General features: G+C 42.2%; 1 protein-coding gene across 1 annotated transcript in view; it reads right to left on the reverse strand.

Moving 5' to 3' along the window:
• The window catches only part of LOC126412416 (malate synthase-like), a 137,919-nt gene that overhangs the window by 37,843 nt on the left and 72,451 nt on the right, over positions 1-27,625 (reverse strand). Inside the window, exons 5-8 of the mRNA XM_050082004.1 lie at positions 17,523-17,709; positions 17,286-17,426; positions 17,029-17,188; positions 286-397 (exon numbers count right to left, since the gene is read on the reverse strand). Of these exons, the coding sequence (XP_049937961.1) occupies positions 286-397; positions 17,029-17,188; positions 17,286-17,426; positions 17,523-17,709 (600 nt within the window). The remainder of the gene's footprint in view (positions 1-285; positions 398-17,028; positions 17,189-17,285; positions 17,427-17,522; positions 17,710-27,625) is intronic.

The raw sequence follows: 27,625 nt of genomic DNA on the forward strand, positions 1-27,625 counted from the left end.
TGCTGACATGTAAGAAATAGTTTTTCTGGGACCAGCAGTTTCATTTAAGAGTATTTTTTTACGTTTTTTCTCAAAACCATCCAGTGTGGATATGAGGTCTTTCAGAAATAACCGAATCAGTTCTACGAGGCACAGATATAACATCATCGGCTTTAAGAGATCTCTAGCACTTCGAGAGAAAGCTTCCATTACTTACTTTCCTTTGAAATTATTTGAATTATCAGGTATTTTCAAAAAGAGGGACCTTAAATATGACATCACTTCGTGCATTAGTGTTTAACTTACCTGATTTACGTAGGGAACCAACCGCAAATCATATACCATGAAACCGTCTACACCATGTTGAATCTCCTGCAGTTTCGCTTGACAAACTTTGTCCACTATGAGCTTCTCTTTGCTGTAAAATATAAAAAGTAAGTCAGCAGACACGGCCTTACCAATGGCGTAATAGAATTTGTGGCACTTTATGGCTGGAGAATTACACAGTATTGGTCACAAGAATGTTCCGGGTGATTGTTTTCAAATAACAGAGTTACAGTAGAGTTGCAAAAATATGATGTTCAGTGACACAAGCATAAACTGCGAGTAGTGTGGTTAACTTTTATTGATACTAAATCTATTGGACGTCTGTCTGATGTTGCAAGGGCATATAGGAAAACTCGCTCATTACGGGCCCAATCAAATTTAATAAACAACGTGTACTTTAGGGATACTGCATTTGACGATGGAATGGAAAATGTAAGTTTTCTTATTTTCATCGGCGGGCTGAGAGAAGTAAGACGTTTTGCTAGGGAGTGATAAGCTCCCTATGGAGAGACTTCCCAGGGCTTCATGCTAGGCTGGATGTTCATCAGTGACAGTGAAGACCACAAGATAAGACGAGCTGTGACTAAAAATTTAACGCGATGACTCATCAATAACTAAGGAACAAGCGTTCGAAATAAATTTTTATTGGCTGTACTAAACAGTGTAGCTAATATGAGGCAATAAAAAAGGTCATCAATTCTCTGACTCTGATATTAGGCAGACAAATCAAGGATCAAGTGAGGCAAGAGGAGACCTGTGATGATGTTGTAATAGACAAATTCAGAAGAAGCCGTGGCAATGTAAAGCAAAAGCTTCTGAAAATTTTGCAGGTTCTCAATTTGAAAATGATTTCAAAAGTAACTGAAATCTAACAGGCCTGTAAGTACAAACATTTTATGAACGTCACATTAATTGAATAATACTGAAAATACATTCGCCACAATTACTTAGTGCAAGTACAATAGCTTTTTAGCAGTATTATTGCAGGTTTCTTTATTATGTTTCGTTAACGGAAAAATCCGCTGTCATTTGAAAATACAATCATTATTTGGACGAAGGTATAGATAAGATTCCAGCGTGGCTTAAAGATTGGCAGCTTGCTTCAGATAATCGTAAATTTAAATTTTTACTCTTCACAAAACGCAAAAACCTATTGCGCTATGATAAAAACATCGATGAATCACATCCGGAATCAGTCAGTTCATATACACTCCTGGAAATGGAAAAAAGAACACATTGACACCGGTGTGTCAGACCCACCATACTTGCTCCGGACACTGCGAGAGGGCTGTACAAGCAATGATCACACGCACGGCACAGCGGACACACCAGGAACCGCGGTGTTGGCCGTCGAATGGCGCTAGCTGCGCAGCATTTGTGCACCGCCGCCGTCAGTGTCAGCCAGTTTGCCGTGGCATACGGAGCTCCATCGCAGTCTTTAACACTGGTAGCATGCCGCGACAGCGTGGACGTGAACCGTATGTGCAGTTGACGGACTTTGAGCGAGGGCGTATAGTGGGCATGCGGGAGGCCGGGTGGACGTACCGCCGAATTGCTCAACACGTGGGGCGTGAGGTCTCCACAGTACATCGATGTTGTCGCCAGTGGTCGGCGAAAGGTGCACATGCCCGTCGACCTGGGACCGGACCGCAGCGACGCACGGATGCACGCCAAGACCGTATGATCCTACGCAGTCCCGTTGGGGACCGCACCGCCACTTCCCAGCAAATTAGGGACACTGTTGCTCCTGGGGTATCGGCGAGGACCATTCGCAACCGTCTCCATGAAGCTGGGCTACGGTCCCGCACACCGTTAGGCCGTCTTCCGCTCACGCCCCAACATCGTGCAGCCCACCTCCAGTGGTGTCGCGACAGGCGTGAATGGAGGGACGAATGGAGACGTGTCGTCTTCAGCGATGAGAGTCGCTTCTGCCTTGGTGCCAATGATGGTCGTATGCGTGTTTGGCGCCGTGCAGGTGAGCGCCATAATCAGGACTGCATACGACCGAGGCACACAGGGCCAACACCCGGCATCATGGTGTGGGGAGCGATCTCCTACACTGGCCGTACACCACTGGTGATCGTCGAGGGGAAACTGAATAGTGCACGGTACATCCAAACCGTCATCGAACCCATCGTTCTACCATTCCTAGACCGGCAAGGGAACTTGCTGTTCCAACAGGACAATGCACGTCCGCATGTATCCCGTGCCACCCAACGTGCTCTAGAAGGTGTATGTCAACTACCCTGGCCAGCAAGATCTCCGGATCTGTCCCCCATTGAGCATGTTTGGGACTGGATGAAGCGTCGTCTCACGCGGTCTGCACGTCCAGCACGAACGCTGGTCCAACTGAGGCGCCAGGTGGAAATGGCATGGCAAGCCGTTCCACAGGACTACATCCAGCATCTCTACGATCGTCTCCATGGGAGAATAGCAGCCTGCATTGCTGCGAAAGGTGGATATACACTGTACTAGTGCCGACATTGTGCATGCTCTGTTGCCTGTGTCTATGTGCGTGTGGTTCTGTCAGTGTGATCATGTGATGTATCTGACCCCAGGAATGTGTCAATAAAGTTTCCCCTTCCTGGGACAATGAATTCACGGTGTTCTTATTTCAATTTCCAGGAGTGTATTTACCTGTACACAGCTATTTGTAGGGTATGAAATGGAATGATCACTTAAGTTCAAGCCGGCCGCGGTGGCCGTGCGGTTCTAGGCGCTGCAGTCCGGAACCGCGGGACTGCTGCAGTCGCAGGTTCGAATCCTGCCTCGGGCATGGATGTGTGTGATGTCCTTAGGTTAGTTAGGTTTTAAGTAGTGCTAAGTTCTAGGGGACTGATGACCTAAGATGTTAAGTCCCATAGTGCTAAGAGCCACTTAAGTTCAGTTGTGAATAAATCTGGTGGCAAACTTCAGTTCATTGGTGGCATACTGCCAAAGTATACTAAGTCTACAAAGAAGGCTACTCACAAAACACTCCTGCACCCCATTTTAGAATATTGCTTAAGTGTTTGAGACTCATATAGAACAGGAGTAACAGGAGATACTGAACGCATACAGAGAAGAGAAGCACGAATGGTGGCAGGTTTGTTTACTACAAGAGAGGGTGTCCCTGAGATGCTGAAGAACCTGAACTGTTACTCCTGAAGGTAGACGCCAACTATCCTGCGAAAGTCTATGTAAGTGTTGCGGGAACCAGTATTAAGTGAGCATTCCAAGAGTGTCCTGCAGCCCCCTACGTAATACTGCTCCCATAGGGAACACAAGGACAAGATTAGACCAATTGCTGTGCACACAGAGTCATTTAAGCGCTCATTCTTCCCGCGCTACAAAGTCGAATCTAATGGGGAGATGCCGTTGTAAGTGGTATAATGGGAAGTACACTCAACCAACACACCACAGTGGATTTTTTTACGTAACAGACCAGTTTCGGAGATTTACTTCACTGCTCGGTATCACAATTCTTAATTCATATATGATAAGTAATCACCCAGATTTCAACTAATGGAATAATTGTAATGTACACTGAGCTGACAAAAGTCTTGGGATACCTCCTAATAACTTGTCGACCTTCTTTTGCCCGCCGTAGTGCAGCAATTCAATGTGGCATGGACTCAGCACGTCGTTGAAAGCCCCCTACAAAAATACTGAGTCATGCTGCCTCATAGCCATCCATAATCGAGAAACTGTCACCGGTGCAGGAACTGACCTCTCGGTAACGTCCCAAAAGTGTTCGACGGGATTCAGACCACTCACGAACAAGAGTGCCTCGGTGACATGGCGCGTTATCACCAATAAAAATTCCATCATTGTTTGGGAACATGAAGTTCTTGAATGGCTGAAAATGGTCTCCAAGTATCCAAATATAATCATTTCCAGTCAATGATTGCTTCCGTTGGACCAGAGGACCCAGTCCATTCCACGTAAAGACAGCCCACACTGTTATGGAGCCGCCATCAGATTGCCCAGTGTCCATTGCTTCGTGAGGTCTGCACTAGATTCAAACCCTACTATCAGCTCTTACCAACTGAAATCGGGACTCTTCTGACCAGGCCACGGTTTCCCAGTCATCTAGGGTCCAACCGATATGGTCACGGGCCCAGGAGAGGCGCTGCAGGCGATGTCGTGCTGTTAGCAAAGGCACTCGCGTTGGTCGTCTGCTGCCATAGCCCTTTAACGCTAAGTTCCGAAGCACTTTCCTAATGTACACGTTCGTCGCACGTCCCACATTGATTTTTCCGCTTATTTCAGGCAGTGTTTCTTGTCTGCTAGCACTGACAACTCTGTGTAAACGCCGCCGCTCTCGGTCGTTAAGTGCAGACCGTCGGCCACTGCGTTGTCCGTGATGAGATGTAACACCTGAAATTTGGCATTCTTTGCACACTTTTGATATGTGGATCTCGGAATATAGAATATCCTAAATATTCCCGAAGTGAAATGACCCATGCGTCTATTTCCAACTACCATTCCGCGTTCAAAGTCTGTGAATTCCCGTCGTACGGCCATAACCGAGTCGGAAACCATTTCACACGAACCACCTGAGTACAAGTGACAGCTGCCCCAATGCACTGCCCTTTTATACCTTGTGTATGCGATACTACCGCCATCTGTATATGTGCATATCGCTATCCCATGACTTTTGTCACTTCAGTGTAAATACAATGTTCGCACCAGCATCCCTGCCTTGTGAACGATATGAAATGTGTATGACCTTGAAACAGCAATGCACCAAAACTATAGAACTCGGTTAATTCGCAGGAAAGTCTGAAATGAACGTATTCTATTCTAATTATTGAAGAATGACACCGTATAATGCCGTGTTACTTAATTTGCATCCGTTGGTCCAAATGCCTGAAATACCATGTGATTTGCTAGAGTCAATGTGTGAAAAAAGGTACATAATGTAAGTCTTTATTTCTTAATGTAATGAACTCATTCACATAATAAAGCAGTCTGGAAGACGTAAGCAAACTGATAAGTGGAACCTCTATGTGAAAGAACTACTGTGCATATTAATGAAAGGATGCTATCATATATCAGCCGTATACTTGCGAGGAACAACGAGTAACTTTCATCTTCATGTAATTAAGGAAACTAGTAAGTTGATTGTTTGTATTACATATTTCAAACAGATTCTTATAATAACTTTTTAATTTTGCTGAATTGTATGTCTAAAACTAAAGAGAGTATTTGTAACTGTAAAATGCGCGTGTCAGTTCAATTGGATGTAATAATTTTCATCAGAAGTTTCGAAAATCTGTAATAAAACGGAAACATTGTTTGGGATGTTATAAAAGAACGGTATTCGCTTCGGTGGGGCACGTTATTGGTCAGTGGTCTTGTGACACACCACCTAATTCACTGTGTGCAATAAATCTACCATAGGAAGTATACGGGCGTATCTTTCTCTTATTCACAAATTGGAAATCTTTGGTAAGGTCTTATGGGACCAAACTGCTGAGGTCATCGGTTCCTAACCCTACACACTACTTAATCTAACGTAAACTAACTTACGCTAAGGACGACGCACACTCCCATGCCCGAGGGAGGACTCGAACCTCCGACGGGGTGAGCCGCAATGACAGTGGCAGGACGCCTCTACCGCGCGGCTACCCCATGCGGCTGTTATTTCACATTACACGCTGTTTGAACCTAAAATGTGAATTCAGTTGTCTCAAGAATTTCAGGACAACGAGCAGATCTCAAGATAAGTAGCCTGGGTTATTTACACCACCCATACAGACGTTTATATGTCATCGAGCTTCTAACTGCAATAACTTTAAGTAAAATTAATTTCATTTTAAAGAAGAAAACATTACGTCGCAATGTTGTTGAAATAGTAGGGAAAGGATTAGGTTGTAACAGTTTCCGATTGTATACGTAGGTGTATATATAGGAAGACAACCTTCACAATGTCAAGCACGTATTTTTGTGTTGGGAGGAGAGCCATAATTGTTTTCCAATGCCTTGGTATTATGATCCAGGTTCCTTATGTTAGTTATCTGCATCTTACGGGCAAATTTATTCGAAAGCAAGTGCAAATATTCTTTTTTTAAATAGGAACTCCCATTTTTTAAGGAAGCGTACATATATTATTTAGAAAATTTGGCAGTTTGGTAGCTCAAAATGGCTCTGAGCACTATGGGACTTAACATCTATGGTCATCAGTCCCCTAGAACTTAGAACTACTTAAACCTAACTAACCTAAGGACATCACACAACACCCAGCCATCACTGGTAGCTCACTTTGTTATTATCCGATCATGTTTCGGGCCATCATTTACTTCTATGGATGATATTTCAGCTGGGCATCTGCAGTAACTTCACTAATCTTTAGCACGCTTTATGTATTTAATGCATGCCTTACGGTCGTAACAAGAGCAGGGTCCTCATTAGTCGGTGACACGGGCAGCGTCACCGTGTGATGGTGAAACTGCGAAAGTCAACTGCCTGAGGGGTTACCGTTCTGTGGGTCCTTGGACATATTGTGTTCCCTAGGCTGTGAGCTGGTGGTGGAAATGAAGGAAGCACAGGGACTAGCGACAGTAGACTTGATGGGTTACAAAAAAGGAATGCAGTGTCGCTGTTCACTGGAATACTCTTCTGCCCTGCGTACCACTCCACTAAAGAGTTTTGTCAGTCCTAGGCTACGAACTTAAGCTCACCTCAAATCGAATTATCATGAGTATTCTGGATGTCTTAGACCAAACATTGACAACACGTGGAAGGAAAGCTATGAGTTTTGCTGGGGTATTATCTTATGTATCCTGTGCCGGAGTTTTGGCTTGGAGGGATAGTGTCCTGTTAATCTGCCGGATGGAATATCCATTAATTCTGTTTTCAGGTGCACGAGGTACTCACACAAACTATCCGAATGGGAAACAATACATGCTATATGCACAAGTGTTTGTAAAAGATGATGCCAGTTTAAAGACAAGAATCAAAGTGGGGGCTTATCATAAACCGATAATAATAATAATAATAATAATAATAAACCCCGTGGAGGCCCGGGAAAAGAATCGGCCTCCGGTATGTTCTGCCAGTCGTAAAAGGCGACGAAAAGAACAAACCACTAATAGGGCTAACCCCCCTTTTAGTGTGATTAGTTGGTTCAGGACAAAACTAAAGAAGCCTCGGACAAGCGCCGTCATGGTCGGGGACGACGCTTGAACCCTATGCCCGCCCACAATGGTAACGACACTGCTAGCCAACTGGAAAATGATTTAAATCCAAATAGAGGTGTTTTGCAGGATATGCTTCCTGCAACCACCCTAGAAGGAAAACAAAGACAGAGGATGAGATGGTCAGATGAAGTTAATCGACACCTCATGTTCTGTTATTACCAAGCAACAAACCTAGGAACCAACACAACTGGATACAGATCACAAGTATACACAACATTTATTACCAGATACCCAGAATTAAAATTTTTAACAGAACAACGATTAGCTGATCAGATCCGTGTAATAATAAAAAATAACAGGATACCCCAGTCAGAATTAGAAAACATCAAACAACAAGTACAACAAATACTGGATCAAAATAATGTGCAATCAGAAGAAGAAGAAAATACAGTAATGGACTCAAACATCCCAGAGCAAACAAACAAAGAACAACGCGCACCAATTAAACAATCAGAGGAAAACGAAATCTTAAGACAGCCACCAGAACAAGCACAAATAGAACACGAAGTGACACAGATGTTAGATATAGAAGAAAAATTTCAGCTAACATATATAGAATACAAAGACACAAATACAGACATTAGACCATTCTTGCGTAGACCACCAAATAACCCACAAGTCGAAACAACAATAAAAACTATCAACACAATCATACACAACAAAATAAATGAAAACACAACTATGGAAGAGCTACAACTACTGGTTTATATAGGAGCACTCACTACACTAAATATACACACTAAGCAGAGATCAGAACCAACCAACACACAGAAGAAACCCACAAAACCAGCATGGCAACACAGGCTACAGATCAAAATAGAAAAACTGAGAAAAGACATCGGACAGCTAACACAATTTATAAGAAATGAAATCTCGGAAAAAAAAGAAAAAAGTTAGGTAAAATCTCACAACAAGAAGCGACAGAGCAATTAGACGAAAAGAAGCAGAAATTACAAGCATTAGCCAAACGACTCAGAAGATACAAAAAAAGTGAAAATAGAAGGAAACAAAACCAAACATTCAACACAAACCAAAAGAAATTTTACCAGACAATAGATAACACACACATTAAAATAAACAATCCACCAAACATAACAGACATGGAACACTTCTGGAGCAACATATGGTCAAACCCGGTACAACATAACAGGCATGCACGGTGGATACAAGCAGAAACAGACACATACAAGATGATACCACAAATGCCTGAAGTGATAATTTTGCAACATGAAGTCACCCAAGCAATTAATTCTACTCACAATTGGAAAGCCCCTGGAAATGACAAAATAGCAAATTTCTGGTTAAAGAAGTTCACCTCAACACATTCACATCTAACTAAATTATTTAACAGTTACATTGCAGACCCATACACATTCCCTGATACACTTACACATGGAATAACATATCTGAAACCTAAAGATCAAGCAGACACAGCGAACCCAGCTAAATATCGCCCCATAACATGCCTACCAACAATATACAAAATATTTACTTGAGTCATTAAACAGAAATTAATGACACATACAACACAGAACAAAATTGTAAATGAAGAACAAAAAGGCTGTTGCAAAGGAGCACGAGGATGTAAAGAGCAACTGATAATAGATGCAGAGGTGACATATCAAGCTAAAACTAAACAAAGGTCGCTACACTACGCATACATTGATTACCAAAAAGCTTTTGATAGTGTACCCCACTCATGGTTACTACAAATATTGGAAATATACAAAGTAGATCCTAAATTGATACAGTTCCTAAACATAGTAATGAAAAATTGGAAAACCACACTTAATATCCAAACAAATTCAAATAATATCACATCACAGCCAATACAGATTAAGCGTGGAATATACCAAGGAGACTCATTAAGTCCTTTCTGGTTCTGCCTTGCTCTGAACCCACTATCCAACATGCTAAATAATACAAATTATGGATACAATATTACTGGAACATACCCACACAAAATCACACATTTGCTATACATGGATGATCTAAAACTACTGGCAGCAACAAATCAACAACTCAACCAATTACTAAAGATAACAGAAGGATTCAGCAATGATATAAGTATGGCTTTTGGAACAGACAAATGTAAGAAAAATAGCATAGTCAAGGGAAAACATACTAAACAAGAAGATTACATATTGGATAACCACAGCGACTGCATAGAAGCGATGGAAAAAACGGATGCCTATAAATATCTAGGATACAGGCAAAAAATAGGAATAGATAATACAAATATCAAAGAAGAACTAAAAGAAAAATATAGACAAAGACTAACAAAAATACTGAAAACAGAATTGACAGCAAGAAACAAGACAAAAGCTATAAATACCTATGCCATACCAATATTGACCTACTCATTTGGAGTAGTGAAATGGAGTAACACAGACCTAGAAGCACTCAATACACTTACACGATCACAATGCCACAAATATAGAATACATCACATACATTCAGCAACAGAAAGATTCACATTAAGCAGAAAGGAAGGAGGAAGGGGATTTATCGACATAAAAAACCTACATTATGGACAGGTAGACAATTTAAGAAAATTCTTTCTAGAACGAGCAGAAACTAGCAAAATATACAAGGCAGTCACTCATATAAATACATCGGCTACACCACTGCAATTTCATAACCACTTCTACAACCCTTTAGATCACATAACATCAACAGACATGAAGAAAGTAAACTGGAAAAAGAAAACACTACATGGCAAGCACCCGTATCATCTAACACAGCCACACATCGATCAAGACGCATCCATCACATGGCTAAGAAAAGGCAATATATACAGTGAGACAGAAGGATTCATGATTGCAATACAGGATCAAACAATAAACACCAGGTATTACAGCAAGCATATTATTAAAGATCCCAATACCACAACGGATAAATGCAGACTTCGTAAACAACAAATAGAAACAGTAGATCACATCACAAGCGGATGTACAATACTAGCAAATACAGAATACCCCAGAAGACATGACAATGTCGCAAAAATAATACATCAACAGCTTGCCTTACAACATAAACTTTTAAAACAACACGTTCCTATATACAAGTATACACCACAAAATGTACTGGAGAATGATGAATACAAATTATACTGGAACAGAACCATTATAACAGATAAAACAACGCCACATAACAAACCTGACATCATACTCACCAATAAAAAGAAGAAATTAACACAACTAATCGAAATATCTATACCCAATACAACAAATATACAAAAGAAAACAGGAGAAAAAATTGAAAAATACATCCAACTGGCTGAGGAAGTCAAAGACATGTGGCATCAGGATAAAGTTGACATCATACCAATTATACTATCAACTACAGGAGTCATACCACACAATATCCACCAGTACATCAATGCAATACAGCTACATCCAAACATATATATACAGCTACAGAAATCCGTAATTATTGATACATGTTCAATTACCCGAAAGTTCCTAAATGTATTATAACACATACCGTACAGTTAAAAGGAAGTGACGCTTGATCAAGGTCCGTGTCACTCCATTTTTAACCGGACTTAACGTCTGAGAAAGTGAAGGAAATAATAATAATAATTAGTTATAATTATTCTAGATCCTAAATGAATCAAAATACTAAATTATGTTTTTAATTACGCTAGAAACTGTTGTGCTATTGGAAATGTAGCCTCGTAAACAGTTACTGATAGTTGACAATGTAGGCCTTTCGAGATCTTCCTACCCAGAAAAATACGACGCAGTCACCAGGAACAGAACTTCAGACCTTCACCTCAGTAGCCAGCAAAGCTAATCATTAAATCACAGGACAGTTACCTGACTGACGACACGCCTGTGTTTACTCCGCGTGCTTTTCTTGCTTGTTTCATTCGTTATCAATGAGGACATGGAGGGCTGTTGAAGGACTTCGATCTTTTCATCCATATCGCGAATAGCAACGAGGTGGAACGATTTTTAATTTACTTCTGGAAAACGGTTTCCCATTGTTACAGATGAAATTAAACCCTTTCGGCTCGAATGTCGGACCTCGTCTGACACATAGATTTTCTTCTTTTTCTCCAATCCGAAACTCTATCTCTATTACAGTTTTTTCGCTAGGTGTGATAATCCATGTTTTAACTTGTACTACAAAATCGGACCAACAGAAAGCACAAGTTGGCTTAAAAAGTTTCATTACTTTTTTGCCCTTATTTTTATTCTCATAATTGATAATGTAACGACGTGTGAAAAGGAAAACTGTACTTTAACTGTAAAGGAAACTATGGTTTTGATATAAGTTTACAGATCGGATTTAACATTCCGATACTTTTAGAAGTTGTAAGAGTGGTGAATGCAAAGCCAATGAGAATAAATGAAAGAGGGCTGTTCTTTTATCTTCTTCTTGCACTATCAATTTTGTCATTTGGAGCTCGAGCTTAGCGGGTGTGTCTTAGTCGTAACTATATTTGTTCAATAAAAGTTATTTAAATCTATCTGTCGCGCCGGCTTCGTTATTAATTCAAGCCATTAACTTGTCTTTTTATCGTTTATGCTGTTGTCTCCTCAAGTTACAGACAAAAATGGGAGAGATTGGCGGTGGGTTGCTCGGATGCGAACAATCGTACATAATTAGTTATCTTTCGTTAATTATTTTTCAATTAGGTAACGTAATCCACCTAATATATTTATTACGATCACTTCTCGGCTGCATGCAACATTTTGCGATTAAAACGACGCAGGTCTGATCGGTTTTCGTTTCCGAACAGTGACGTCTGCCGTCCTACTCAGTGGCCTAATACCACGCAGATCTGCAGATAAAAATAAAGAGGGTGGAGTTCAGTGAGGTAACTTATAATTTCAAAGCAGGGAACTTTGCTGTGACTCGCCCGGGATTCCCTCCACGTCGCGGCTGTTCTGTTATTCTAAATTGCCTCTTCTGTAAACTATTACATTCTTGCCGCCCCTTTGAGCAACGCCTCATCTGGTTCACATGTAGAGACTGGGGGAAACGTTTCAGCCTGCTCTATCGAAATTTATGCTAAGTGCTTAGATGTATGCAAACAATCGTATCCTTTACGTGTGATTTTTATCTGTTTGAAGATGTCAGGCAGAGGGAGCATCCTTCTGGAAGATACTGAGGCTGAAGGAGAGGAGAGCGAGAATAATGATACCTCACTCTTCAGTGGTGTAAGTCCCACTGAGTCTGAAGTTAGCACTGAAAATGACTATGTCTCTGTCCAGTCTGTGGGACATGGAAGGTTTATCATGTTGGTGATCTTACCAAGTTCCAGTATTATGACCTACGACAGCGATTTGCACTACTTCAGTGGGTTCAAACAACAATGGAACTCGAATATTTTCACCGCTGTTTCACGAACGACCTTACTCGAGAAATTGGGAACACAACAGGTGAGTTTGCATCAGAGGCAACAGAGAGTGTGAGTGAGAGAGAGCTTTCTTAAGGCCTACGTCACCTTTTGCCGTTCCTAGTAGGTCACGAATCTTTGCTGGTGGTCGGAAGACTGTGTCAATCTTGTGCCGCCATAACAGTCTCCCTATTTTTGACGACACGTTGCCAGCAAACGGCAGAAAGGCCAGAGCTTGGTTCTCTTCTTCGGGTTGTTCTTCATCTCGGCTTTTGCTGCACTTCTGTTGTCGGAAGGCCCTTTGGATTTGGCGGTTGCCATACCCATTCTTGCGGAACACGGTCTCCAGGTGTTTGAGTTCCGTTGGCAAGTTCTGTTCATCAGAGATCGAGTGTGCTCTATGTACCAGGGTGTTGAGCATTCCATTAAACTGCGCCGGATAGTGGCAGCTGGAGGCGTGTAGGTACAGGTCAGTGTGTGTAGGCTAGCGGTACATACTGTAACCCAGTGAGCCATCAGACCTACGCTCCACTAGGACATCAAGAAAGGGTAGTTTTCCATCTTTCTCAGTCTCCATGGTGAACCGAATGTTACTGAGGACCGAATTTAGATGTTGTAGAAAAATCTGTAGCTGTTCCTGTCCATGTGGCCAGGTGACGAACGTGTCGTCCACGTAGCGAAAGAAGCAAACAGGTTTCAGTTCAGCGGCTTCCAGTGCTTCCCCTTCGAAACTCTCCATGAACAGGTTGGCCACCACTGGGGAGATCGCGCTCTCCATGGCTACTCTGTCGGTCTGCTCATAGTATTGACCATTGAAGACAAAGTACGTAGATGTTAACACATACCTGAACAGTTGTGTCAGTTCAGGCCCGAATTTCTCACTGATTAAGTGGAGAGAATCTCCCAGGGGGACACTGTGAATAATGAGACGACATCGAAGCTGACCGTGATGTCGGATTCTTGTACTGTCGTCTCCTTCAGGCGGCCAATGAAATCTGTCGAGTTCGGGATATGGTGCGCACATTTCCCCACATAAAGTCTTAGCATGCCCGCTAAGTGCTGCGCCTGAAGGAGATGCTATAAAAATTGAGAGGTATTTGTAAGTCTTCATTGGTTTCCTTTTAGGATAGTTATTTAATTAGCCTGGTTTTTCCTTATAGATAATCTGATGATGCCTAACCACAGCGAAAAGCGTCGTTTTTAAATAAAAATAACTTTGCAGCCGTGACTGTTTTATTTTCAACATAACACTGTATATTGTTAAGCTTCACGATTCGTTCATGGGGGAGCCGCAGCCTTTTCACATCTTGTTACTGTACTGAGCTATAAACAGTGAGTAGCTTCGTGTGATCGCTTTGGCATAGAGGTGTACAATACATGTTCCACTTTTAACCTGCCAATGCTTGCCTGTTAGCGAGACAGGTAAACCGCCTCACGTTGTCAGCACAATGGCCAGACTGTATTACTCCCAGCCAAGCCGAGTTGTGCCCAACACTAACAGGCTAAAGGAGTCTTGACTGCATGCCCGTCTTCCCACGCTGCTATCCTGCTATCCTGCATTTATTTTGTACGCTAACATTGTAGTGTTATGAGTAGGGTTTGGAAGTCGGCGAAATTTCTTTTACCTGAGTATCTCAAGAAGAGTCTCAATGCAATATATATTCATTTTGGGGCACTGTACGCCAGAAAATGGTGGATTTTATTTGTCCTTTTCGGTGTATTTCAGACTTATTTACTTATACCGATATGACCGGTTTTTTCTGCAACCTCATCCTCTTTCGGCTAATACTGGCTATTCTCAGTTCGAACCATCGTCAGGTCGCCACTAATACACGTTTTCTGTATCAAGCAGAATCATTTCTGAAAGTCGGGATCCTTTGCATCTAAGAACCTGAGGATGTCTATTATATCGCAAAGCCGACTAAAGTCCAGCCAAATATGACCCCAGTTATAACAATTTCATTGCTTTTTCCAGGATGTGAATTGCGAACTCGTTGAATTGAATCTAAGTGGCCAAAATAGTTCATTCTAAATTCTCCAAAAGCATTTTAGCGAACACGAAGTTCGTTATTCTTATTATGTTAATCTAAAAAGAAGAAGCTTTTCTTTCATACTAAGCTTTCTTTGTACTACATTGCGTACCACGAGAATGTAGTTTATAATGTCCACTGATCCATATTTTTCTCCTCTTTCAATCATGTTTGCCCCAAATTTTAAAAGCCTGTATGCTGTTAAATGGCCTCAAGTCCTCACCAGACATTTCCACACAGTTGTCAGCTACTGAGTTTCTCTTTCGAAATTTTTATACCAGATGTTCCCGAATGAGTATTTAGTAGCATTTTATGCATTTTCCATTGTGAGACACCCATCAAATTATTTGAAGCTGCCTCAAGAAAACGAGATAACTTTTCCCCTGCTGGACTTGGGCTATGTTTAGTGACTGGTATATGAGGTGCTACAATAAAGTAATGAGACTGATTTTCTTTGCAAGATGTGGCAATCCTGCAGGCTTGTGTAGGCACAATATCTTTGACCTAGGTCTATAAGCTGCTTCTAGTCCAAGCAGCACATCGATGCAACTGCTCAATCGTGAGTTGTGCTATAATAAGTTAATACGTGTTTGTGTCTCTCGTCACGGAAATGGAACCGCATAATACTGCGCAACGGTATGCCAATTCTTTTTGCATTAAATTGTTTGAAAAAGCGACGACAACTTATGGTAAGCTTCAGAAGGCTTTTGGAGCGGAGGTTATGTCAAGAGTCAAGTTTTTCGTTGGCATAAAATGTTTCGTGAAGGTAGAACGAATGATGCAGATGAAGACCGCAGTGGACGACCATTAACCTCACGGACGGATGTCAATTTGGCCAGGGTGCGTGAACTCATACGATCTGATCGAAGATTATCCGCGAAAATGATTGCAGAAGAACTGAACATAAATCGAGAAACAGTTCGTCTAATAATAACTGAAAATCTTGGTATATAAATATTTGTGCAAAAATGGTCCCCAAAAATCTCACACCACAGCAGCGAGAAACACGGAAAAATGTGGCAACCGATCTATTAGTGCAAACGGAAATCAATCCAGAATTGTTGAACCGTGTTACCACTGGTGATGAAAGTTGGTTTTTTCAGTACGATCCAGAGACAGAACGACAAAGCTCGCAATGGTGCTCAAAGGGATCACCTAGACCAAAAAAAGCTCGCTTGTCAAAGTCAAAAGAGAAATGCATACTTGTGTGCTTCTTTGATTCCAAGGGAATTGTTCATAAAGAGTGGGTGCCTCCTGGACAAACAGTTAACCAATATTACTACAAATAAATTTTAGAAAGACTTCGTAAAAAGAGTTCTTCGCGTCCGTGCCAACATTGCTGACAATTGGATTCTGCATCACGATAATGCGCCATCCCATACTGATCTGTCAGTACAGCAATTTTTAACCTCAAAACAAAAAATGGTTCAAATGGCTCTGAGCACTATGGGACTTAACATATGAGGTCATCAGTCCCCTAGAACTTAGAACTACTTAAACCTAACTAACCTAAGGACATCACACACATCCATGCCCGAGGCAGGATTCGAACCTGCGACCGTAGCGGTCGCGCGGTTCCAGACTGGAGCGCCTAGAACCGTTCGGCCACAACGGCCGGCCTCAGTACAAATTTCAGTACTACCACAGCCACCTTATTCACCAGATATCGCTTCGTGCGACTTTTTTCTATTTCCAAGAGTCAAAACGGCGGTCAAGGGACACCATTTTCAAACAACACAAGATGTCCAAAAAGCTGTGACGAGGGTCTTGGAGGATATGACAGAAGATGAATTCCAGAAATGTTACCATCAATGGCAGAAGCTCTGGAAAAAGTGTGTGCAATCAGAAGGGAACTACTTTGAAGGAGACAACACTAAACTTGACTAAAACGGTAAGCAACATTTTTTTCACACCAGTCTCATTACTTTATTGTCGCACCTCGTATATACCGAAATTCTTAATTTCTCCTTAATGTCCTCTTAATTTGGTGTGTTCATTTTGCTGCCGAGCTGCAGTAAAACTAGCTAAGCAAACGTGTACGCACCTGGTCACGCTCGATTGATAATGCAAGCGGCAGGCTGAGCTGCTTTAATGGTTGCAGCGGAGACAGGGACAGGCAAGCTGGAAGGACAATTTGTACACCTACGCTTTGGCGTACCTGCCGTCGCCTTCAACTACGAACGCCGCCATGCCTCCCGTGGCGTGAGCGCCTCTTCTGTGACAGGTCTGCACCACGAGTCGCATGTAGGACACCAGGAAGTGTTTTTCCATGTTCACATACTTGTTACGGTCAGGCAGCACGAACTCCTTGCGATCACCTAAAGCATTTCGGTGTTTTAAACGCCGTTACATCAAACCAATCATTTTACGATTCCGTTTGAATACGAGAAAGCACACTATGAAATGAGTACTCACCGAATTTCGCTATAATTGAAGCAGCGTAGTCCCATATTCCGCAATTCAGCCCTAGAGAGTGCTCTCTCAACTCATAAAGTATTTCTTCCATCTCAAAAGACGACAGAATATTTTCTATTAAGACACATGCTTTAATGGTACCTGCAAAATGGTGCAGACAACACACAATAATTTCTAGCAATGTAAGCAATATGAGTTAAAACTTAAAAATCATGCTTTTAAATTTTTGTAACTTACCTCGTGGTATTCGCAGAGCATCCTGGGCCCATAAAAATATTTCGTTCCAGAGCCGTGCTTCGAAAGCGCCTTCAACTTTTGACAGATAGAAGAATGGTCCACTCCGATTCGCAGCGAGGATGTGTCCGCAGTGAAACATCAAGAGAGCGAAATCGAAAACAGCTCCCGGCACCTCTTTGCCATCTACCTGTTTTTAAAATAAGTAAACTACATTACTGTTTCCCGCGATCTTACACACAGAGACGCAGTTCAGACCAATAATATCTTTATTAGGCTTCACATATTTCCATAGAGTTTCTGAAAACTTTAGAGCATTAATCAGAGTTTACTTGCAGCTTCGGTTTCACAAGTGGTTTACAATATGAACGGTTTCACTCCATAATTACCATCTTCAGGTCTTTCACATTATTTTGCGGATCACCCACCTAACTCTACTTTGTACGTCTTAAGCAATTTCAAGTGCTACTATTCGCAGATGATTTGTGATCACAGACAACACACAATGGAGGAAGTAACATGAAGTATATATTTCAACCAGATATATTGCATTTTTATAGGGTGACACAAACCTTTGACGTCAATTCACTGTCATTAAACTTTGAAAAGACCCACTATATGCAGTTCAGAACTTCCAAGAGATTTCCTTCTGGTGTGTGCATAAAATACGATGACATGGAAATAGGAGAAGTTGAGAGTGTAAAATTCTTGGGATTACAACTTGGTAATAAATTCAGTTGGGGGCAACATACTAACGAACTGCTAAAGCGCCTAAACAAGTCTGTATTTGCAATGCGAATGATGTCAGACATAGGAGATATAAATATAAAAAACTGGCATATTTTGCTTATTTTCACTCCATTATGTCATATGGTATCATATTTTGGGGTAAATCCACAAACAGACAAAAAATTTTTAGAGTACAGAAGCGTATAATAAGAGTAAAGTAGCGTAAATCCAAGAACATCATGTCGAAACCTATTCAAAGAATTGGGCATATTAACTACAGCTTCTCAGTATATATATTCCTTAATGAAGTTTGTTGTAAATAATACATCTCTTTTTCCAACTAACTGCTTAGTACACAGTATCAATACTAGGAATAAGAACAATATACATAAAGATTTAAAATCACTTACTCTTGCCCAGAAAGGAGTCCAGTATTCAGCAACGTATATTTTCAATAAGTTACCAGCAACCATTAAGAGTTTAGTTTCAGACAAGACACAATTTAAACATAATTTAAAAGAATTTTTGGTGGCCAACTCCTTCTATTCCATCCATGAGTTTCTCAACAAGTGCAGTAGACCATTGAAATGAAAATTTATTATACTTTAATTTTTGTCATTACTTGGTTGTAACAGCCAAGTAACTACCTACTGTGTGAATGATGGATCTGTGGAAAGCAGATGTAAGTCTTAAGTCTGTAAATAGTGGGAGTTTAATTTTAAATCTTGTACATAATCTGACTGTTCTTAACTGAGGATCACTGAAATGAATAATTTACTTTAATTTTTGACAATACTTGGTTGTAATAGCCAAGAAACTAGCAAATGTCTGAGTGATGGATAATGAAAGCAGATGTAAGTATTAAACCTGTGAATATTAGAAGTTTAAATTTAATTCATGTACATAATTTTACTGTTTATTGACTGAGGATCATAAAAATTAATGAAACTCAAGTTTGTCTAGTTACATTTTTGTAATGTGTTTATCTGACATGTTCGACACCCAGGAGGATTCCCTCTTTTATGGGTCTATGGAATGAATAATTAATCTAATCTAATCTAATATAATCTAATCTAATCTAAGAATGAACTCCCAAACTGCGATTATGGTTCCGCATAATGCTGTAGAAAACTTCAGGACAAATGAAAATTCGTGTCGGGATGAGAATCGAACACTATTTCCCGCTTGTCGCGAGCGGTCAGTTCAACCAATTCGGCTATCCGAGCACGTTTCCAGAAGCGGCCCTCATCTCCATTTGTACTGGTCTCTACTCCCTGTTGATCGTCAATGCAGTGTATCAGACACTGTAAGGCATTATTTTACGCGACAGCTAGCCGAGAAGCGAAAATAATGTCTCATCCTATGCGAGAATCAATAATGCAAGCACAAGGGACAGTAGACACCAGGACAGATGGAAATATACGTGGATAGCCGAAGTCGTTAAAGCGGCCGCTCGCGATAAGCGGGAAATCCGGTTTTGAGTACCGGTATGGCACAAAAATTCATTTGTTCTGAAACATTCTACAGTTGATACGGAACACTAATCACAGTTTTCGAGTTCATTCTCCGTTGAATGCGGCTGTTGATCGTCAACGTAGTGTCTCAAACACTGCACTATAGTAATTTAATATCAATATTATACAGACGTTAGAAGATGCTAAATTAAGGACTTTGAAATATTTTCGCTATGTGGTGTCCAACTTCTTGTAGATACTAGTCGGAAATAATTTTTTATCTCTATTATGTGATATGGAAAAGGCTTTATTACTGCTATAAGTTGCGATTATAAAAAAAAAATCAGTTCTGATCTGTTGGTAGACAAGGCACGTTCTGAAATACAAGGGTAATCCCAAAAGTAAGGTCTCCTTTATATGTACGTTGACCGGTTTATTTCTACAATGGTTTACATCAGTTTACAGCTTGAACATTTAGCTATTTTTCGACATAATCACCATTTCTGTCGATGTACTTTTGTAGACGCTGTGGCAGCTTTTGTGTGCCCATGTCATACCAGCTCGCCGCCATGCTGTTCAGTAAGTTATACAACTGTTCTTTCACCTCGTCGTCGGAGCTGAATCGCTTTCCGGCCAAATGTTCTTTTAACCTAGGTTACAGGTCATAGTCACTGGGCGCCAAGTCAGGACTATAGGGTGGGTGGGTGATTGTGTTCCACTGAAAGTGTTGCAGGAGAGCAACGGTTTGCCGAGCGATGTGTGGGCGAGCGTCGTCATGGAGAATGTGTACGCCCTTGCTCAACGTTCCTCTTCTCTGGTTCTGAATTGCCCGTTTGAGTTTTTTCAGAATCTCACAGTACCTCTCAGCGTTAATTGTAGTCCCAGAAATTCAGCTCCGACGACGAAGTGAAAGAAGAGGTTCATAACTTTCTGAACAGCATGGCGGCGAGCTGGTATGACATGGGCATACAAAAACTGCCACAGTGTCTACAAAAATGCATCGACAGAAATGGTGGTTATGTCGAAAAATAGCTAAATGTTCAAGCTGTAAACTGATGTAAACCACTGTAGAAATAAACAGGTCTATGTACTTATAAAAAATGGGAGACCTTACTTTTGAGATTTCCCTCGTACATTCCTGAAAAAAATATACATGTAAGGCTTAAAAAAAACTAAGTCCCACGAAGAAATATACGGATGAAACAGAAATAGGCTCTGCTGGACATGTACAGACAAACAAATTATAATTTCAGAAAAATTGGATGTTTTAGTCAAGAGAAATAGCTTCTCAAACTGAGCAACTCAATAGCGCGTTGGTCCGTTTCTGGCCCTTGGGAAGGCTTTTATTCGGATTGAAATTGATTGACGGAGCTGTTGGATGTTCTCCAGAGGATATCGTGTAAAATTCTGTCCAACTGGTGCATTTGATCGTCAAAATCCCCGAAACTGATTAGAGGACCCTGGAAATAATGCTCCAAATGTTCTCGGGTAAAGATCCGTCGACCTGGCGAGCTAAGGTAGCGTTTGTCAAGCAAGAAGGAAGCAGTTGAAATTCACTGGCCAGGGGGACCCATCACTGAAAACAATTCTAGACAAGGAGATTTTAGGCCGAAGAAGTGTCTGGAGACGCCCCGGACAGCGGTGGGATACCAAACTGCCAGGAAACCAGGAGTGGTGGTCTGGGGTGTCATTTCTTTTCATAGCAGGACTCCTTTGGTTGTCATCCGCGGCACCCTTACAGCACAGCGGGCTTACATTTCAGCAAGATAATACCCGCCTGCCCATGACGAGAGTTTCAACTGCTTGTCTTTGTGGTTGCCGACACCTAACTTCGCCAACAAGGTCGCCGGATGTCTGCCCCATTGAGGACATTTGGAGCATTATGGGCAGGGCCCTTCAACCATCTCTGCACAGAATTTCGCACCATATCCCTCAGCAGGATATACAACAACTTTAAATTAGTTCCAAGCCGAATATCTGCTTGCATACTTGCTAGAGGTGGACCAACGCGTTATTGACTTGCTCAATTTGTGAAGCTCTTTTTCGTGAATGGATGACCCAATTTTTCTGAAGTTGTAATCATTTGTTTATCTGTACATGTTCATCACATCTATCGATTTCCGTTCCATTCAGGTAATTTCTTTGTGGTGAGCCGGATTTTTTTTTTTCCTCAGAGTGTATTACAGCACGATAACCTTCAGCTAACACTGCCGAACTGATGCTCCAGTATATATGCACGTGGGATATGTTAATTAAAATTTCATTCTTGCGAACTGATTTTCGGTATTCTCGACACGGAGAAAGGTATTTCTTCATGTAAAGATTATCATAGCTGTTGGGGCGTGTCTAAAGCAACAGCAGCTTTCGAGGTGGATATCGCAACACAGCATCCCCGTCGGATGGGCACGTGCAGCTGATCGACATCTTTTAGACTTCGAGAAAAGTCGAAACATTGGCGTGAGGGACATGAGACTACGACACATCACACAGACATCTGACTGCAGAGTAATGATTAGGGAACCAGTGGTAACGAATTGGGCTCGGGACAATAATATGACAAGAGAAATAGGCATGGACCCTTCCAGAAGGAGTACGTCACGACAAGACCCTAGACCTGTCTGTGGCGCGAGCAGAGGCAACACGCTGGGTGTTACTACGAACAGTCGAAAAGACATTACTGAAAGATAGGATGAAATCTCGAGTTGTCATATAATATTTACTCTAGATGTCCTACAGCAGACAACAGAGACGTGCGTGATGTAGGTACAGAGTCAAAGAGGATTGTACATACAATTTTGTGGTGTCCAGCGATGAGTCTCGCTTCTACGATGGGGTTCAGTAAGTAGCGCAACACTTTTTTTTCTGAAACCAGGTCGATTTTATTCAGAATTCCAATACACCATAGTATTCTCCACTCTCTTGGCTACGAAGCCCTATTTTTCAAAATAATCTCCGCCCAATGCCACGGGCTTAGGCCACCTCACTGGGAGGGCCCTTGTGCCCACGTGGTGTCACTCTACTGGTCGACGTCGGAGCCAACGCCTTGCAGCATCAATAACCTGCCATCATCCAAGAACTGCTTCCTGCGGAGTGCATCCTTCATTGGGCCAAACAGAAGGTTCAAGTGGTTCAAATGGTTCTGAGCACTATGGGACTTAACATCTGAGGATATCAGTCCCATAGAACTTAGAACTACTTAAACCTAACTAACCTAAGGACATCACACACATCCATGCCAGATGCAGTATTCGAACCTGCGACCATAGCGATCGCGCGATTCCAGACTGAAGTGCCTAGAACCGCTCGGCCACACCGGCCGGCCAAACACAAGGAAGTCGGAAGCTGCGAGATCCGGGATCTATGGTGGATGAGGAAGAACAGTTCAATCAAGCTTTGTGAGCTCCTCTCGGGTGGAAAGACTTATGTGAAGTCTGCCGTTGCATTGGAGAAGGAGAAATTCGTTTGCATTTTTGTGGTGACGAACACACTGAACCCGTTTATTCAGTTTCCTAGGGGCAGCACAATTCACTTCATAGTTGATCGTGGCACCATGAAGGAGGACATCAAACAAAATAATCCCTTTAGAGTGCCAGAAGACCATTGCCGTGACTTTACCAGCTGAGGGTACGGCACGAATCCGCCCGGTGGATTAGTGTGGAGGTCCAGTTTGCCAGCCAGCCTGTCGATGGTTTTTAAGGTGGTTTTCCATCTGCCTCGGCGAATGCGGGCTGGTTCCTCTTATTTCGCCTCAGTTACAGTATGTCGGCTATTGCTGCCCAAACACTGTCTCCACGTATGCGTACACCATAATTACTCTACCATGCAAACATTTGGGGTTACACTCGTCTGGCATGAGACGTTCCCTGGGGGAGGGGGGGGGGGGGTCTACTGGGTACCGAACCGCACAATATAATAACCCGGGCTTCGGTGTGGGGCGGGTGGAGTGCTGTCATCTTTGTGGGGTCTTGACACTACGGCGGGACGAAGTCTCTCCGTCGTTTCTAGGTCCCCGGTTCAATACACAATACACACACCTCAACTGGTGGACGAGTGTGTCACCACTACCAACAGAGACGTCGGTTTTTCATTGCCAGGTCTCTGTAGACAATTTGCAAGTGCCTATAAACATCTGCGATGCTCTGATTTCTCGCCAAAAGAAACTCTGTGCCAGCTCTCTGTTTGGAATACACCTCCGTTACAGACGCCACTTTGAAGGTTACTTATAGCGCCGCCATCTACCGGAACGTCGTGGCACTGGAACAGCTGAAGCGGGATTATTCCCCCATGTCCCACGACAAATTCCACGGTTTTTTAAACGAAATTCGACGAGAAAGAAAGTGTACTGCGTTAATTATTGAACGTCTCTCGTATTTCTGGTGATCAGATTGACGCTAACTTGACTACAGACAGTCTGTTGGAAGGTCAAAAGAAGCATCGACTTTCGAGATCCATCCCTGTCCTAAGTACCTGGCTAGCGGCTTTTCATGCTACGGTCAGTAGTTTCCGAGAAAATCAGTGTTGAAGCTGTGCGCTTATTTCCTACACCCATAACGCTAAGCACCATTCAGCCACGCGAGCATAGCGCAGCGGCTAAGGTTCGCGGTTATCACGATGGCCGTACGACTTCAGATCCTATCCCGTGTACTTTTACTCAATTTCATCGAAGAGAATATCATTAAGTGAAGGGCTTATCTCAATAGTGGTACAAGTCCATTTTTGTTCATATTGAGATACAGAGTCCTAAAGTTAAGTGAGCGCTGAAAAATCTGCAGTTGAACCTTTCTTTCTGTATGTTTGGCTCATTAATTTCAGAAGCACTATAGACAGAAAAGTGGAGGTAATGGACTTGTACCAGTATTGAAATAAGCCCTTCAAATAGTATACGTCAAGCTAAATTACAATCTGCTAAGTAAAATAGTGGCCAGTAGAAAAATTTATTTGACAACAAACTAAAACACATACATACATAATACATCAACAAAAGAGAACTACAGTTACAATTAATAATACTGCGTCCACTCAAGCGCAGCGTCGATAATTCCTAGGCATCTCCGATGCATGTTTGAAACTAAGCTTTCCGCATGTTCACGTGGAAGAGACCTCCAAAAGTGTCGAATTTGCGTTGACCGCTGTTTCAAAGTGAGGGTATTTTGCCCTTGACGTAATGTTGAAAATGGGTTTCCCGAAAAGAGGTTAATACTCATTTTTTCACACTTTTGGAGCCTGTTTACCGATTGAGCCACGGTCTTCAAAACCATCCACGTTTTTAACCAATTTATAGCATGTTACCCACTTTTGTACAAATTATTTTATTTCCTCATATTTAGACTCCGCGGTATGACTCACTTTCGGACCCTTGGGGTGGCTGCAGAGTAACACAGTCTGAAAACGCGTCGAGTAAACTGCACTTATGGTTGTTTTGTGTATCTCAGTCAAGAATTGAAAGTAAACTAACGCTTTATGGACATTGCATTATGGACAACGTTTCCTCGATTGGGCTGTGAAAGAACTAAGGCGATATCTTTTACCAACTATGTGTAATGCTGACCAAGCTCTTACTAAACAGAATATATTCAAGAAACAGTCATTTTAGACGTAGTAATTTCCTTAATCATTCCATAATTACAGCAAACTTTCTTCAAATGTGTGTAGGGTTTGTGGTTCCCAGTTAAAATCCCACATATACAGGCAACCTTTGCTTCCTGCGTTTCCTAGACGTGACCTTGCCTCTTGACGTCCTTTCTCCCTCGAGGACCTGACGGAGTTTCCAGGCTGCGTTAAACGCCAGATGGCGTTTGTTGCCAGCATCTGTTGTTCGCAACGCATCTTCAATGCATTGTGTGCCAAAAGAACACAGAGAAGTGGAAGAAGCAAGCTTTTCTACAGAAAAACAGATTAAGAAAGCTCTATCAGAAGTGGAGAAGTGTGATAAGCAATCGAAGGGTGAACTCACTAAAGCCTGACATATACTATTGAATGACATTTTGTAACATGAAATTGAAAAGAAAGATACTTGGGGAGAATTTGAATTTGTACCGCCAACGTGGTAGCCAGAAACCTTAGCCGCTGCTATACGTTCGCTTGGTCGAAATACACTGAAAAGAAATCGCAATACAAAAAAACCATTCATGTACAGTAATGAACTTTCGGGAATACATTTGTCTAGGTAACATATTTAAGTGATTAACAGTTCGAGATCACAGGTTAATGTAAGCGTGAGATAAACAATTGCAAACGTGAAATCCTGGTACATTAATAACCCGTGCAGCCGACAGAATGTTGATTCAGATGTGCGTACTTTGTATTGTGCAGGTGCCGGATGTTTATTTGCGGGACGCAGTTCCATGCCTATTGCACTTGATCGGTCAATACAGGGATCGTTTATGCTGGTTGTGGATGACGCTGGAACTGTCATCCGCTGACGTTCCATATACGCTCTCAATTGGAGGCGGATCTAGTGAACGAGGAGCCGAGGCAACACGCCGACACTCTGTACAGCTCGCTCGGTTACAACAGCGGAGTATGGGCGAGCGTTATCCTGTTGGAAAACATCTCTTAGAATGCTGTCGATGGATGACAGCACAACAGGTCGAATCACAAGACTGAAGGACAAATTTGCACTCAGGGTGCGTCGGATAGCCACGAGGGTGCTCCTGCTGTCACACGAAGTCGCTTCCCAGTCTGTAACTCCACGCATAGGTCCAGTGTGTCTAGCTTCGTTTTAACCAAAACACGGCCATCGCTGGCACAGAGGCAAAACCAGCTTTCATCAGAAAACACAACAGACCTCCACCCTACCCTCCAATAAGCTCTCGCTTGACACAACTGAAGTCATAAATGGCGATCGTTTGGGGTCAGTGGAATGCACGATACAGGGCGTCTGATTCGGAGCTGTCCTTGAAGTAACCGATTTGTAGCAATTCGTTGTCTCACTGTAGTGGCAGCTGCTTCTCAGATTGCTGCTGCAGATGCAGTACGATGCGTCAGAGCCATAAGCCAAACACGATGGACTTTCCTCTTGGTAGTGCCACGTGGCCGTCCAGAGCCAGGTCTTCTTGCGACCGTACAATCTCGTGGCTACCGCTGCCGGCAGTCACGTACAGTGGATACATTCTTGCCAAGTCCTTCTGCAGTATCACAGAGGGAACATCCAGCTTAGCATAGTCCTATCACACGGCGTCGTTGAAACTGAGGTGTTGATAATGGCGTCTTTGTCGCTTTAAGCTCACCGTGTCGAACCTCAAAGCGGTAACCCTCATGACCGTTAGAGTGTATATTTAAAGAAAATCTCATTTGCATCCTGACAGTGGCTCTACTATCGCCAGTCTTATGTGACTGCCGCGAAGTTTGAATAGACATCATTTTCCAGAAGCAGAAACACGTCTATCAACCTCCTTTATGTCGCACAACCCCTCTTGGTGTTGCGATTTTATTTTCCGTCAGTGTGTGATTAACGTTACAGATATAGGTTACGCGCACATCGATTTTTTTTTTTTTTGAAAACTAAGGACCGTCGCATGAAAAGCCACTGACAAGGTACTCAGAACAGGTTCCTCTACAACCCTAGACTCACCAACACCCACCATTCGTTGCTATGTGGCAGAAACGGAGAGTCGTACTGGCATATACTTTATGACCCTGCACCAAAAAGCAAATTCCAGCAAGAAATGGCAAGATACCATACTGAAATTCACACCACAATCGCCTTCAGGAATGTAGAGTTCTTGACTGACCTGTCTGGTTCCGACTTGTCACCCATAGAGGACATCGGAAATGCGATGGGAAAACTCATACCTTTATACGAGACTCGGAGCAGGAGCGTGTGTTTCAGACATCGCTTAAATTCCTCAAGATGACATATGAATGCTGTTTGGTTCTATGCCATTATGAATACAAGAGTATATTCATATCCGTTGGGTTCAC

The sequence above is a fragment of the Schistocerca serialis genome, chromosome 7 (genome assembly GCF_023864345.2).
Source record: "Schistocerca serialis cubense isolate TAMUIC-IGC-003099 chromosome 7, iqSchSeri2.2, whole genome shotgun sequence".
In the NCBI taxonomy this organism is placed as follows: domain Eukaryota; kingdom Metazoa; phylum Arthropoda; class Insecta; order Orthoptera; family Acrididae; genus Schistocerca; species Schistocerca serialis.